Source organism: Thunnus albacares, chromosome 17 (genome assembly GCF_914725855.1).
Source record: "Thunnus albacares chromosome 17, fThuAlb1.1, whole genome shotgun sequence".
Classification (NCBI taxonomy): Eukaryota; Metazoa; Chordata; class Actinopteri; order Scombriformes; family Scombridae; genus Thunnus; species Thunnus albacares.
Genome location: NC_058122.1, coordinates 19,842,160 through 19,857,663, shown reverse-complemented (window position 1 = coordinate 19,857,663; position 15,504 = coordinate 19,842,160). Strand labels below are relative to the sequence as shown.

General features: G+C 40.4%; 1 protein-coding gene across 2 annotated transcripts; it reads left to right on the top strand.

Moving 5' to 3' along the window:
• The first annotated feature begins 2,534 nt into the window (after window positions 1-2,534).
• gpr146 (G protein-coupled receptor 146) lies at window positions 2,535-14,766 on the top strand. Of its 2 annotated transcripts, none has more exons than XM_044330901.1 (2): window positions 2,535-2,684; window positions 9,720-14,766. In XM_044330901.1, exon 2 carries the CDS (start codon window positions 9,759-9,761, stop codon window positions 10,758-10,760), a length of 1,002 nt encoding a protein of 333 aa, XP_044186836.1. In that variant the 5' UTR covers window positions 2,535-2,684; window positions 9,720-9,758; the 3' UTR covers window positions 10,761-14,766. The 2 variants fall into 2 exon arrangements, with proteins under 2 accessions (XP_044186836.1, XP_044186835.1); XM_044330900.1 differs by lacking the exon at window positions 2,535-2,684 and adding an exon at window positions 3,356-3,680.
• Window positions 14,767-15,504: the final 738 nt, after the last annotated feature.

Sequence of the window (15,504 nt, the reverse complement as noted above, 5' to 3'; positions counted from 1 at the left end):
TGGACTCAGGCTTCCTGATATGCAACATGGAGAATGTGTAACCAGCAAAGCCAGAAACCAGAAAATTAATTAATTTGAGTAGTTGATTTGGTCATGCCTAAAACACCTTTAGGCATTGTAATAAAAATACAAGGTAAGCTGCCTCATTATATTGTATCTGAGTAGTCTGTGGTGAAATTAGCTTCTGCTGAAACAGTATGCATTTTCATACTTCATACAATCATCTGCTTCACAACACTGTTCTCCATGTCAGGATTATGATATGTGCTATAAACTGTGACGAATTTACATGTTAATCCTTAATCTTCTTAGCAAACTTCAGTTGCCTTAATAAAGACTCTATTCAACAGAACAGCACAAAGGCATTTCATTATTGCAACATATTGAATTTATTACAGTAGGCTGCTTTCCAAAGTAATAATGAACTTTGAATACTTAGTAGTTTTTTTTCTAATTTTCTCACAAATATGTTCAGCAGAGTGACAGGAATGTGGCCATCAACATAAAAAGTAAAACAAACTTTCTCATACTATCCTTGAAAAGGACATAATGAATGACTTGCACTCAACAAAAGTGGAAAAGTGCAGAACTTGTGTGCAGTATAAAAACACTTGGGTGTGGAGGAAAGAACAGAAGGTCATGTACTAACTGATGCATACTTGCAGCCTAATTCCACACTTGTGAATTGGCACTCATATCTCAAATTTGGTACGGTGATTCAACTGACTGGTGTCGCTCTCATGAATGGTAAAATCATCAAAATTGAGCCATAACAGCCTTTGCAGGTGGAACTAAGGTGGGGAATATCATCTAACTGTGCCTGAGTCAGAATCCACACAAATGCAATAACAAGTGTGAATGAATGTGATGCAGCTACCAGACTGTTGTATACTAACTGACTCATCAGCTCTTAAATTAGTTAATTGATGGTATTTCTTCAAAATAAAGATGTTTCTGTCATTCTCCTCTGCAAGGAGAGTTGTAATGGACTGGCTCAATCATGCAGTGCATTGGAAATACACAACTTTTATACCTTTTTGTACTAAAAATAGGCGCTGGAACACTAACACACACAAAAACAAACTCTTATCACGGTGGGTATTATTTTATCTTTTGTTGCAATGATCAAAAGATAACAATAGAAATACTCTGTTCACATTACACTGTAATCCACCTCCAAATGTACAAATGTACACTTGCCAGATAATATTACATTGCTTTGCAGCAAAAGTTGAACCTGGTTGAAGTTTTTTGCCAGGTGACCCTTCATTTTTATGCCAGAGCCCTTTGTGTTGGCACCCCCACTTCAAATGAATCAGAGGGCTGAGTTTTTTCACACATGACTAATGTCGGTCTGAACGCAGCCTTAGGCCTAAGCGGAGATACCGAAAACAGCCCTGCGTTAAAACAAGCTGCATTGTTGGGGCATGTTGTTTAAGATACTGGTGAGACAATGAAAACAGCAGTTGAAGTAACAGATTGATGCATTTAAAGGCTTATCAGGTGCTAAAACACAGCACAGCAGTTTGTAATGCTCACAGAAAGGATTTTACAACTCTGGAAAGTTACAGTTTTTGTATAATTGATTTATCTTTCGTTGCGACGAGTGCGAGGTAAACAACAGAAACACAGTGTTCATGTCATAAAGTAATTCACCAGGAATGTGCACTTGCTTGATTGGCCAATGCAGCGCCTTGTCGGATGACATCACACTGCATTGCAGCAAAAGTTGAGCCTGGTTCAAGTTTTTTGCCAGACAGCCCTGCATTTTTTACTGGAGCCCTCTGCGGCGCCGGACTGTCTCCATTCAAATGAGAGGGTTTTTTGACGCAGGGCTCAAATCCATTAGGTAGAGGTAGAGGTTGGGTAAGATAAGGTTTGGTTAAAGGTAGGCATCACAGGAGACTCCAGGTTGGAAAGGTGAAAACATTGAAATGCTCATATTAACATTTAGCCATTGGTTTGGCCTAGACAACAAGCTTATCTTATTATTCTCATAGTTGACGGGATTTCTCATATTTCCAGAGACTTCTTGGTTCACAAAGAGGTCTGGTGAACAAAGCAGCTTCCTCAAAATACTGATAGCCTCCTCCAACTGGCTGCCTGCCATTTTTACTGTTATTGTTTTTTTTCCTATGAATTTGGTGGACCAGTGTACTTCCCTGTTACACTGAAAGAACTTCCAGGAACATTGAAAAATATTTTATGCACACACACTCAGACACACTCACACACACACACACACGCAGGCCAGACCATATTCAGGCAACCTCCGGGGCTGAAAAACGAAGCCAACGCAGAAGTGTCATAAACTGCAGTTCCTTGAATGGCCAGTTGAGGCTGGCTCCAAAAGCAAGTCAAACATGCTCACAGTCTGGTACAAAAAACGGATTTGGTCTCAATAGCTAATTTCCCTGTTCACGACAACTGTATGGCTGGTGAATTTTTATATAATTCACCTGTTTAAATTTTATTCAGGCTTAAAGTTATGATTATTAAAAGAATGGCCACTTTGAGTGACAGGTGGGTGCTGTCACAGGCAAGTTGCTGCCACGGCAACAACATTGGTTAAGTAAAGTAACCATGGCATAACCACAGATTCACAGAGCATAGAAATAGCTGTCACTATATCAGTGTGTTTTCAGCTCATGAGAGTTTACTGTAACATTCAGATGTTTTTTCTGGTAAGTACATTTTGTTGTAATGGTTTTAAGCCTGTTTCTCGCTAGCAAATATTAACATTAGCATTATCACAGTTAACCATAGACTGTAATGCATCTTGCTAACCAAGCCAGCAGCTAGCAGCTAGCATTAGGGTCAGCGCCACCCTCTCGTCCAAATATGGTCACTTTGGCTCCAAAAATCCAAGATGGCGACAGTTAAAATGCAAATTCAGGCTTCAATGGGAGTCCATAAACCAATGGGTGATGTGAGGGTGGCTACGTCCATTATTTTTTACAGTCTATGCTGATACACTACAGCAACTTCCAGGCACACTGAAATTAATTTACCCGCACACACCCAGATAAACACACACACACACACACACACACACACACACACACACACACACACACACATACACACACACACACACACACAGACAGACAGACACATCCTGTTGTGTGTGAAGGTGGTGAGGTGTGAAAAGTCTCATCGCCCATGTGCACTTTTTCAGTGCGTATGTGCACCCTGTCAGTGTGTACATGCAAGTACTTCAATGTTTTCACCCTAATCGGCCTCCCATATTTTCCCCTCGCTCTCCCTCGCGCCCCACCTCCCTGCCCTCCGTCCAATCAGAGCAGAGAACGGCCGTTCGGGCCTCGCGACCGGAGATCAGCAGCAGCAGAGAGCGGAGCGAGGAGGCAGTGGGGGAGGGTCACGTGTGTACACACTGTAGGGCTCAGCAGCACTCCAGCAGTAGTAAAGTCTGCGACGGACAGCCCCTTTTCAGAACAAGCCTCGTCCGAAAAGTTGATAGATGAATCCCGTCTCTACTGAAATGAAGTTAAACGATTTCTTTGGTTGTTTATAGGATTCATGAGCGCGAGGAGAGCAGAAGCGCGTATTTTAGGACATTTTTTTGTCAAATGAAACGACTGAGAAATGCCACTGGAAATGCTACATCCAAACTCAATGCCTCCGTAGGTTTGTCACCGAGCCAAATCTATACGTTTCTGGTGAGTTTTCCTCTCTTTTCTATTATTCCGATTCACCAATGTGATAAGTTTGCCTTTAATTTTCACCTGAAGCTGGTAGAAAAGTGAATCTGCCCCGTTGATGATGGCTAGATGCGGTTGTGAGTAGCTTCAATTTTGCAATAAGCCGTAGAAATGGTAGAATAATAGTGAAGCCGTGACAGTTATCCACGCTTTGATCTGTGCAGTCAAGTGTGATGGAGAGACACCGTGTCGGCTATAATAAAATAGACACCACCATATGCTGAATTGTTATGACTTGTTGTCTCTTACCCTTATTATTATTATACCCTTATTCATCTGTCTATAGTTCCAACAACGCGTTTATTTTTGGAAAACAACACCTGAAGATGTTTCTCACGGGATCCGCTTTCTCACATGCTGGGGGGGGGGGGGTTGTATCAGTTTAGAGACAGATCAGAGGCCTGTTAAGTCTTCAGAAGCATTATTAAAGCACAGCATTAAAGTTGTAGGAGACTTTGCATGAATAATAGCCTATATCTTGTTGACATAACATCCTCCATTGAGACCTACAACTAAGGGGATGTCACAGTGAGTCTGTTTATTTAACCAAATGTAATATTTATAACTAGTTGACTGCAGGATGGAGATGAAGCCTTGCTTACTGGATTAATACATCTACTAATATAGGCTATTTCACTCAATCTCAAGCCATCAGTAAGTAATTAATCCTTGTTTTTCTTTTTTTTTCCTACATATGTACAGTCTTATGATGTTAAAACATTCAGATAATACAATATTATAAACTGCTTAAAGCATGATACCAATATTAGATTCATATACTCCAGAGACAAATGAATATATTCACCTAATTTGTTCAGTTTACTTTTTATACAGTGGTTTCAACACTTTAAGGACGTTTTTGTTTTGATATAAGACATTCATCATCTATAGGTAATAACAGATGTAACTCATTATGCACCAAATGTTTATTATTCAGACTGTGGCTAATAAAGATGATACATGTATAGTAGTACTAGAAATGGTAATACTAACATGTTAGTAATAGTAGTTAGATGGCCACCTGACCACATTTCAGAGGCTGAGTGAAAGCTGCAGTTTGACAGACTAATTCTGATCAGATTAGTCTCACTGCTCACCAAATTAAATACTTCTTGAGATTTAGGCTTTGCACTTGTTGTCGTCAACTTCCATCCATGTGACCAAAGGGGACATGGGCGTGTGTGCCGTGGCTTAATGGCGGTAAGCCTGCTTTGTGCTGACCATTGAACTCTGACTCTGTTGATGCCTGTGACAGTTGCTAAGAAAGAAAGTGGACGAGACCGTGACCTGTGCTTGACCACATTTTATGACACTAGAGCTTGAAATGAGTAAACATTGTTTTCTCAGAAAGCAGATGTAACATTGCTCCACACCCTCTGTGCAGCTGTGAGTCAGTTATACCAGGAACATTTTGGACCTTTCGGTTTTCCAGTGATTACCAAAGATTTATAGATTAACAGATTAGCAAAGGACGGTAGGCAGGTAGATAAATGCTCTGCATGTACGTCTGTAGCTTACAAGAAATTCATTCAAAAACAAGCCATGGAACCATGACTCATTTTTGAGGGGACTGATGATGATGATTTGGGGGAAATAATTTATAAAAAATGTATGAAACATGTTAGAAAGCCTCTCCACAGAAATGGAGTCAAAGGCAATTATTTTAATCACCACTGAGAGCTTAGTCATTTTAATCTGCAAAATTTTATGCAGCATTAGCATACACCTGAAGTCAGACCCCTCAGTAAATGGGCTGCTTTCCAAGTATAATAGGCGGCTGAGAAAATCACTGGAACCAGGAGAGATTCTGGGACTTTCTTAAATGATCCATTTGTATCTTAAGGAATTCTTAGAAGTAGTTTGGTGGTTGTGTGGGCTGTTACAGAGAATCACACATCAATGAATGCTGGAAATGAATGTGCTTCAAACGTCATAGTGTTACACTTCACCCCTGACACCGTTGCACAGTCACAACATTTGTAAACGGGGAGTCACGTAATCTTATTTTCCTTCTGTAGTATTTTCCTGGTGCTGCTCCACTGCACGTCGCTGCATACACAAGTAGTGAATCATGTGACATCACTCAGTACTTTCTGAGAAGGGCCTGTAAATTCCAGTAAGGATATATGAGGGGTGCGGGCCCACTATGTCACACTACTCCCATCAGCCCGCGAGATCTGTCTTCAAAACGCTGAGACGTCAAGCACGTGGGCGTCACTCTTAGGGGATCATGTTTGGTGGGGCTGGAGAACACTGAAGCAGGGCCTCCCCCTCTGGGAACATTTAACTTAACCACTTTTGACATGGAGTAGTGCAAAAAGTTCACACTGGGCTTAACCGAGTCTACAACTGCAGTCATGCTCGTGTGCAAAAAGAACTAAAACAAGACTTTTTCCTCATGTTTTCCTCTATTGACAAGAGCTTAGGCTATAATTATTTACTTAGCTATGTTGTTTTGTTTCGCTTGAAGTAAATCTATGAACACATTCTGACATATGCATGCTTTTAGTAATTGATCACAACACTGGAAGTTTGTTGTAATTATGGATATGTGCATAATTAATGCAGATGATAGTCAGTACAAGTATGATGGAGCAATAAGACCACAATTTTTGAGTTGGCAGCTCTTAAAAACTCCTTAAGGAGGATTTCAATGGACATACATCCACATATTATGTTTATCACCCAACCATAAGCATGTTGTTAGTGACAGCCATGGTAGGGCTGCATCTAACAATAATTTATACGATAATGATTCAATAATTCATTATTTCTTAGTTATAGATGACAGATTTTCTTATTAATGTACTCATAATTTAGTCACTAAAGTGTTGCAAATACCCGTCAGAGGTTATTAGAGCACAAATTAAGGCACTTAAATGACTTATTCAGTGTGGAGAAGCTCACATTTTTGCATTTGAGACCTGCAAAATCATCATTATACCAGACAAACAACAAAAACTGGCGTTAAAAAGAGCCACAAATTCTTATGTCTGTATGAGGTTGCAGTGCCTCTACATGAGGAGTGTTTTTCCCTCAGTGGAATGGAAAACTAGAGATTTCATTATCATTGGCTGCTGGCAAAATGTGCACGTAATGACTTTCACAACACCAAAGTTGTAGTTGCCCAGAGTGAATTGGTGCAGACAGTGCAAAGCCATCAGTGGTTTGCTCACAAGCTTCATATGAAAAGCCTGATTTTGAACATGATTTAGTATTGGCTATAGCAACTGAATGTATTTTCCTTCTTTGCAGTTACTTGCAGGGTATACAGAGGGGACAATAACGTTGTAACTGTCATTTACTTCCCTATTTGTGTTCCATAAATGTGTTGTGCAGCAACTATTGTGTGCTTAGCTTAAAATCAGTGAGATAAGGGCGCTGAGGCTCTCTTTGTCACTCCAAGTAGGTAAATGTAGGAAATCCCAAAGTTTCCAGTGTTTACCTTCAGTCCAGTGTGCATAAAAAAAATACATTGGAGTTAGTTTCATCCATGCTTTAATCTTTGTTTTGTCACCGTTAAGGTCTTGTGTCACATCCAAGGTTGCTGCTGTTGCTGGAGACAAGAAGTATTTCCTCATAAAACTCATAATTTTGAGTTAATTCAATCATAGCTAACATGTTTTCCTAGTCCTAGATCTGAAGTCATAATTTCTATAAACCTTGCTCAAACTGTTTGAGTTTAACAGTGATTAAACAGAAATCCACCACAACTTATGACACCTTTTTTATGTAGAATTTTAGGATTAGTGGTAGTTTACTTTGCAGCTAACGGAAGCTGCCAAGTTAGCCAATGTGGTAATGAAAGGGAGGCAAAAATGTCTGTATACAGCAGGTGCTAATGAATGGGGACTGGCAGCCACAATGCTGGGTGCTCTCTTTAATAATCACCAACTTCTCCTGAAGTCATTTTAAGTAATGAAAGGTTGTTGAAGGAGTGAAGGGTGAACAAACTTCTTAGTGCTTCCAATTTACAAGAAGTTCAGATAAGAGAACATAATTTATGGGAGAGGACCACAGCTAATTATGTGCTTTTAGCAAAGCCTTTCTTAGTAAATGAGTCACCTGGTATCAGTGAGCCATGTTTACAAGAGGGCTGACCAGTGCTCTTGTCTCTGTGAAAACAGTTTACTTTTAGTAAAGAGTAACTCTACACTTTCTTCCTCCTGATCCTGTTCCAGTCCAGCTCTGAGCTCCAGCCTCCACTACAGTCTCATTACAGCCAATTGGAGTAGTATAGAGGAGGGACTGATCTCTTGTGTGTGTGTGTGTGTGTGTGTGTGTGTGTGTGTGTGTGTGTGTGTGTGTGTACGACTGTGTGTGAAGCTTAAGGCCAAAACAGTTCCTCTGTAGTGGTATTACGCAAGTGAACGGAAGAATGCTTTCCCTTTACTGGCATTGTTACCCATCTTCCTGAAAACAAAACTGTTTTCCTGCAAGTTATTCTAGGGTATTTTTGGCGGGAGAGGCTTTCCAGATAATACTGCTCATTCTTTCTTCAGGGAAAGAATCTCTTGGAAGCAGTTATGTGGAACAGTCTGACTTATAAAATAAAATACAGTGAACTTGTGTGACTGCAAGCCTGTGATATCCTTATGATCTTCCTTTTCCTTGTCCAAAGCTATTTGAATAATTTATTTAAAATGACCTGAGTTAATAATGCAAGGGAGCATTACATAAGTGTTTTTGAAATCTTGCAGCCCCATCAGGTTTGATCCCAAACGCTCCCGACATGCGCAATGGTCATTTTTCTTTGACCTTGCCCTGAACTCTAACCCCACGGCTCGTTCCTCACGGGCCCTTCACCAGAGCCTGCTTCACATTTCACTCTTTATAAATCTACTCATCACCACGTGCCCAACCCCCCCCCCCAGTCAACCTGGCCCGGTAACCTGACCAGGAGGTGCATGTGCTTTAGTCCGAGCAGTAGCGCCAAAGTAGTCTGTAAAGTGTCAGGCTCCGAAAGGGCTATTCTTTATCTGGCTGCTTGCTGCTTGACCATGTGAAAAGCACAAGGGCAGTTCTGCACAGGCAGCAATGCTGCATGTGACTGTGACACAGAAAGAAAGAGAGAGAGAGAGAGAGAGAGGCAGAACAAGACAGAAAAAGCTTGCTGAGGCGTCAAACAAATGCAGTTTTGTATTCTTCCACCAGAACAACAGCTCTGGTCAGTGTGGCTCTCGAGGAGGAGAAATAGTGGGTTTTGAGGCTGAGCTAGCAAATGAAACATATTGTGAGGCGCTCGTATTCAGCCAGTCAGATGCGGTGAAGTGAAATTAACAGTGTTACCCCAGGGCATAATAGCAGCGCCGTGGCCAACGTGTTTGTGTGTCAAGGCTTTACTTGCTCCTCTAGCGAGCACATAAACCAATAACAGAGAGATTTGTAATTATCTGCTCATCGAGGAAAACAACTTGTTGTATTTTTGTGATTTCCTCAAAACATAATGCCTTAATATTCAGCTTAATATCAATAGAATTTGTCACTTTTAGTGTGACTCATGCTCACTATTATATTATGTTAAAATGGTAATAAGAGATTTGATATAATTTGAGAATTTTAACTTCATCTCTATTGTCTCTTAGAAATTCATCTTAACAAAATACACACAGACATGAACATAAAATACATGAATCATATGTCCTCCACAGAAGCTCATAAAAATTAGCATGTCATTTTGGCTTACATGATATTATCATACTGCTGATCTTTTTCCACATGGTCTTAAAGGCTGAATTACAGGATCATATACGATCATATAATATACAAGATCAAGATATCACGTTCTTATATGATTGTCCTGGCTAATTGAAATGAGCAATGAAAACGGAACTGAAACAGACTATTGTTACATCATCAGTATTGAAGCACTGAGTGAAGAATATCTGATTATAATGATCATATCTCTAATTACAATATTTCTGGTAATTGCTAACAACTCTGACATTTCTGATCAGTGTTGTAATTAACTCCTTTCTCCCAACTCTCTGTCCACAGTCGACCTGTTGAGAGCGCTTGACCTGTGTGAGCCCAGAGATGTGGATCTGCATGGTTTACAATGAGACGGACACCAGCGTGGACTCCCAGCTCTGCCAGGACTTCGGCCTCATCCTGTCAGTCTTCTCGCTCATCTACCTCCTGGTGTGCTTCCCATTGGGGCTGTGCTACAATGCGCTGCTGGTCGTGGTCAACCTCTCGAACAAGGTGTCTATGACCATGCCGGATGTCTATTTCGTCAACATGGCCATTGCGGGCCTTGTGCTCAACCTGGTGGCGCCGGTGGAGCTGCTGAGCTCCACCTTCACCCGCTGGCATGCGTGGGAGTACAACAATGAGGTCTACATCACCCTGCTCATCCTCTTCAACATCTCATCTCTGGTCATCATGTATTCCACCACGCTGCTCAGTCTGGACTACTACATAGAGCGGGCGTTGCCTCGCACATACATGTCCAGCGTGTATAACACCAAACATGTGTGTGGCTTCATCTGGGGCGGCGCTGTGCTCACCAGCTTCTCTTCTCTGCTGTTCTATGTGTGCAACCACATCTCCACTAAGATGGTTGAGTGCACCAAAATGCAGAACAAAGAGGCAGCAGACGCCATCATGATGTTTATCGGCTACGTGGTTCCAGCTGTGGCTGTTCTTTATGCCTTTGTGCTCATTTTGCGCATAAGGAAGGAGTCCACACCTCTGGATCAGGACTCTGCTCGCTTGGACCCTTCTATTCACAGACTGCTGCTTGCTTCAGTCTGTGTGCAATTTGTACTGTGGACCCCATACTACATGACCCTGTTGGTGCACACTATAGTCGGTCCACCAAGGTATATTAACTACATACATTACTTCCCTACCTACTATTTCTTGAGATGTGTGTCTAAACTGCTGGCTTTCTCTAGCAGTTTTGCGATGCCTCTCATGTACAGGCAGATGAACAAAAACTTCTCCAACAAGCTTCAGCGGCTGCTCAGGAGGCTGCACTGCAGAGACCAGTCCTGCCCCCATGAACGCTCAACAGTGCAGCAAGTGGTGACGTGAGATCTACCCTCCTGGGAGATCACTGACGCACCTCCCACTCCCCCCTTCTCCACCTCTCTGGCCTAGCCAGTACTTTTCTTCCCTTACAGAGCCAGTATCTGACAGGGCTCCCTCGTTGCTCTGGACTGTGTTAAAAGCGAAGTAGCCAACTGTGGAATTTCCTGTCACCTTCCAGAACTTGATCTGATATTTTTCAGTTCTGCAGTGAGGCGACAAACCAAGAAAAAAACCACTAAGTGCTGTTATTTTTTGTCACCAAGTGAAGCTCTCCACTAAGACACTTGAGCCTCCAGTTTGAGGGCAGTAAATTGGCGCAATCAGCCAAGTTTCACACAGACACCAACGAAATGTCCTGTTACTACAGGGACTCCCAAACACTGTACTATTGCAATGGGTGCGGCTTTCTTGATATGGGCAAACACTCTGCTGACAGTGTGCAAATTTGACTAATGCATGACTACCTAAATTTCACAGTAAAGTCACAATATGCTACAATATATGATTTATGTCCCTGGAAGAACAATTTACAAATTTTGTAGCGGAATTGAAATCATGAAAAGTGACAGAATATCAACTTGCTTTGCGTGTCAAACTTGTAAACCAACATTTTGCGCTGCCAGAAAACATCACAGTTTACTGCCCTCAAATTACAGGCCTTAATCACTTGAATGTGAGGACAGTTCTACCTTTTCAGAGCTGAGTTATCCTTTTACTGAAATGTATTGAGAGTGATTCCTCATTATCAGAGTAAATATCCTTCACATTTTAAAGGTGGAGTACAATATTCACAGTCTCTTACTGTAGTCCATCAAAAGCTATTTTTATTCTTATACCAGTACTACCCTGTAGCTAGAAGTAGGTGCTGGTATGTAGAGATGTTCTTATTTCACTTTTCTAGATTGAGTTTTGAGGTTTTGATCCCACTCAAAGGCATATAGAGATTACTTTTGCATATGTCAAGGCAAGCGCCGCAGCAAATCATTAATCATATTAACACATGATGATAAAAATCTATATACTGTACATCCACACCAGTTTGAAATCACACACAGCTACATTAAAGGCTTATATCAAGCTTGTATTCAGGGTTCAGACATAACCGGTTTACCTCTTGTGATCTCTGCTGAAATCACCTGTTAACCAGTTTCAAGTCATGAAAAGTCAGCTCATGATATTTGGGCTGAGAGCAGTCACCTCAGCCCGATATGTGATTTGTTAAGCTATATTTTGCTACTGCAGGAAGTACACATGCCTCACATAGAGTCAGTGAAGTCCACACAGGGTCACAGACGGGGCCCTGAGGAGGTGGCGTGCACATTCCCAAAATTGTATGAGCACTTGTGAGTGTTGGGGAGGTTTTGTTTTGGTGCCATCGAAAACCCTTCACAAAGACTCACCAACCAAGCGCCTGTAAACAGTGTGTTTGTCTGCGAAGTTTAAACTGCAATTCTGCTCAGATGCAGTAAACTGATCTGCACATTATTGGCAAAGCTGCTTTGATTTCTTGCCTGCCACTGAAAGATAAACTATTTGTGAAAAGTGAGCAGACTATTCTAGTCCCAGATACAAGTTGAAAATAAAAGACATGTTCTTGCATGTGGTCTGTTGCATCACTGCATTAGGTTAGTTTTTTATTAGCTTTCTGAACGAGAAGGCCAGTTTATGAATCATCCTGTGAACAGATACACCAGCGAGGTGGGGCATTCACTTGAAGAGAAATGGAAGGTGGGCACTCATACTTTTATCCCACTCATAGACCATAAACGGTAGCTACATACTGTATGTTTCAATTTACACCTTCAAATAATTTAATAATTTTTATGTTAAAGCTGACTTGCTAAAAAAAAAAAAAAGTGTGCTTGACTTTCACTGTAAAGTATAAAGGATTGCCAGATGTACTAACACAGATTTGATGCTTTTCATACATATATGGAATTTGTATTAGGATTTTAACATAGTATCACACATGCATAATGTATTTTTTCAAACATCTCATGCATTAGGGATATGTTGTGTCTACGACTGAGGTATGAAACAGTGTCCAGCATTTTAATTTTCCCTGCACAGCCCCCATCCTTGTTATGTGTATCTATAATCAATCAGTGGGAAGTACTGTTTATTTTCAACTGAGGCTGTGTGTTTACATTATGCGCTACAGTATGTGCTGCCCCATTTCAAAAAAAAAAAAAAAAAACTGTATCGTGACACAGTTAATCATTATTTGAACTCAGATCAAAGTCCCAATGGTTACTGTTCATTTAGGATTGGAAAGCAAACAGTAGCGTGTGGTCAAATGATAGGTGGTTTGAATCAAAGCTTCTGACGCACTGATGGAAGAAATTTAAGCAGCATTTCTGAAGATGATTAGTCTGTTTTCAGCCCCAAATTGGTGCACTATATATTGTCAGTGATTAACGTTGTGCCCATATTCATTTTTACCAAAAGTCCAACAAGTGAAGAGAATTGAATGGTTCCCAGTTTTCTGATTTGGTAAAACTTGAACATTTTGCCATTTGTATTTTCATGCAGTCAATCCAGATATAAATAAAGTGTCCCAAGATGAATTGTAGGAGTCATCAACCATTTCCGATAATGTGAAGGAGAATTAAACTCCACAATCAACCTTGAATTGTCCTTCCAGGAATCAGATTTATTTCAGATGATTCACTTCAACATCACTTTACTTTCACTTTCAAGCTTAATCGAGTAATTATGGGGAGTTTCCATAGTTGAGCCCTTTTAATGATTCCCCATTTGACAGAAGTCCTTAATATTTTCCATGAATGCCAACTTATTTCATGAAAACATCCAACTAGAAGTTACTCAGAGAGCAGAAATATCTGCCAAGGTGGCACAAAACTCAGTATTTGTTATTTTGATAATAGATACTGTTTAATAGATTCCAATTTCCATCTTAATATGAATCTGCATCAAACTACACAAAGTGAATGACAATCATGATCGTTTTTAGAGAATCGCTAAACTAGAGTTATGGCCATTTAACTTTAGCATATCGTTGCAGCACCATATGTAGGCAAAATACCATCAAGTTTTTAAAGATTGCTCTGAGTTTGACACGTGTATGTGCCATCAAATTTGTTTGCACAATGTGTTCAAGAAATATGGAGGTTTATGTGGAGTTGGTAGGAATTCAGCAAGTAAGAAAAAACACAAAATTCCTGGGCCATTTAAGTGGCTGCCAATGTTTGTTAAAGATTGGATGAAAGTTTTTGAAGAAAAGATGAAAAATGTGTTTTGTAAAGCATTTGAAATGGAAACAGACAATCTTTTTGGCTAATAAATATAAAATCTAGGGGGGAAATTTAGCTTCTGTGCCTCACAATGTCAAAGTTTTGAGTAGATATGTGAAGTAGTAGCAGGCCAAATTTCCAAATTTAATTCAAATCTGTCTAAGAAGTATTTAAGATATATTTCTTATGTTACAGATGAAACCTAAAACTAAATCTCTGGCAGAGGTAAAAGTTAGCACTCCCCAAAAATGGACTGACTGCAAAATGTACACAACTGGCAGATGAAGCTTGATCAAAGCATCTCAAAATCACACATAACTCAGATGCCTGCTCAAGTGTGAGTTTGGTTTGTTGTTTCAGAGGGGCCTGAATGTCACGTCAGTATGAAGAAATTTGAGTAATAATCACTGAGTTCGGTTAAATTGCTGAAACAGACCGAGTCACCCTCAGAGTTCTCCTGTGTCGAATGTATGCAGATGCATTTTAGCTATTTGAACGGCAAAACCTCAACAAAAAAAAAAAATCCAGATGAATCCACTTTCAGATGTGATGCTCTTGTGACTGTGTATACAAGTGTATATGTATAATACAAAATGATGTGTATATATTGTAAGTGAGAGAATTCCCGGAAGATTCCATGCTCTTTCAAAAATACAGTATTATTTTCTGAGAGATATATTTAGATTCTGTAAGTAATTTACTCTACTGTCAACTGAGTCAAAGACTGATTAAACAATAAACTAACATGGATATTACATCTCTTTCTTATCTCGATGATATATACCAACACTTATGATAATGTTATAACTGTACTATTGAAAGACTGTTTGGTAGAATTGATACTGAACCTCTTTGTGCTTGCAGGGTGTCACAATAAAATGACCGGACATGATCAGTCAATTTCAGGAGGTCAATCAAGACAATTGGTGCTTTATCCCCAAAAATGTCCCTTGAAACAGAAAAATACTTCTGAAAGACTGGCTCTTAACTGATTAAAGAAGTTGGGTTTGCTTTTATCTACAAATTCAGCTCTTCAACCCCTCAAATTTGATCCAGTCATGGCTGTGGGCAAGTGGTCTCCCCTCCCTCTAAGCAGCAGTAGAGTGGGTGTGAAGAAGGATGCCACGGCTTCCCATCCTGCCACGCCACTCTGACAGCGGAAAAGAGCAGCATTCCTGGCATTTGGGGAATTGTTGAGTCTTCTGAGGGTCTAGTCCAATACTGCTGCCATTCTCAGTGGAAAACAATGTTGTGTAGGCTACGTCTGGTAACGCTGCACACTGAGCGCTGTGTGACTGCCTGCAACGAGGAACTGGTGCAAAAAGCACTGCAACAGGAAGCTAGCAGGAGTGAGATGATGAGGTGATGGATCACACCATCAAAATCTTTATAATTAGATGGGTTCAAATTAAATCTCAACAGGTAAGGTGCCATATGGCGGAGAAGAGTATTCATAATCATTCATTATTCATCAGCTGTTGTCAACTACTACA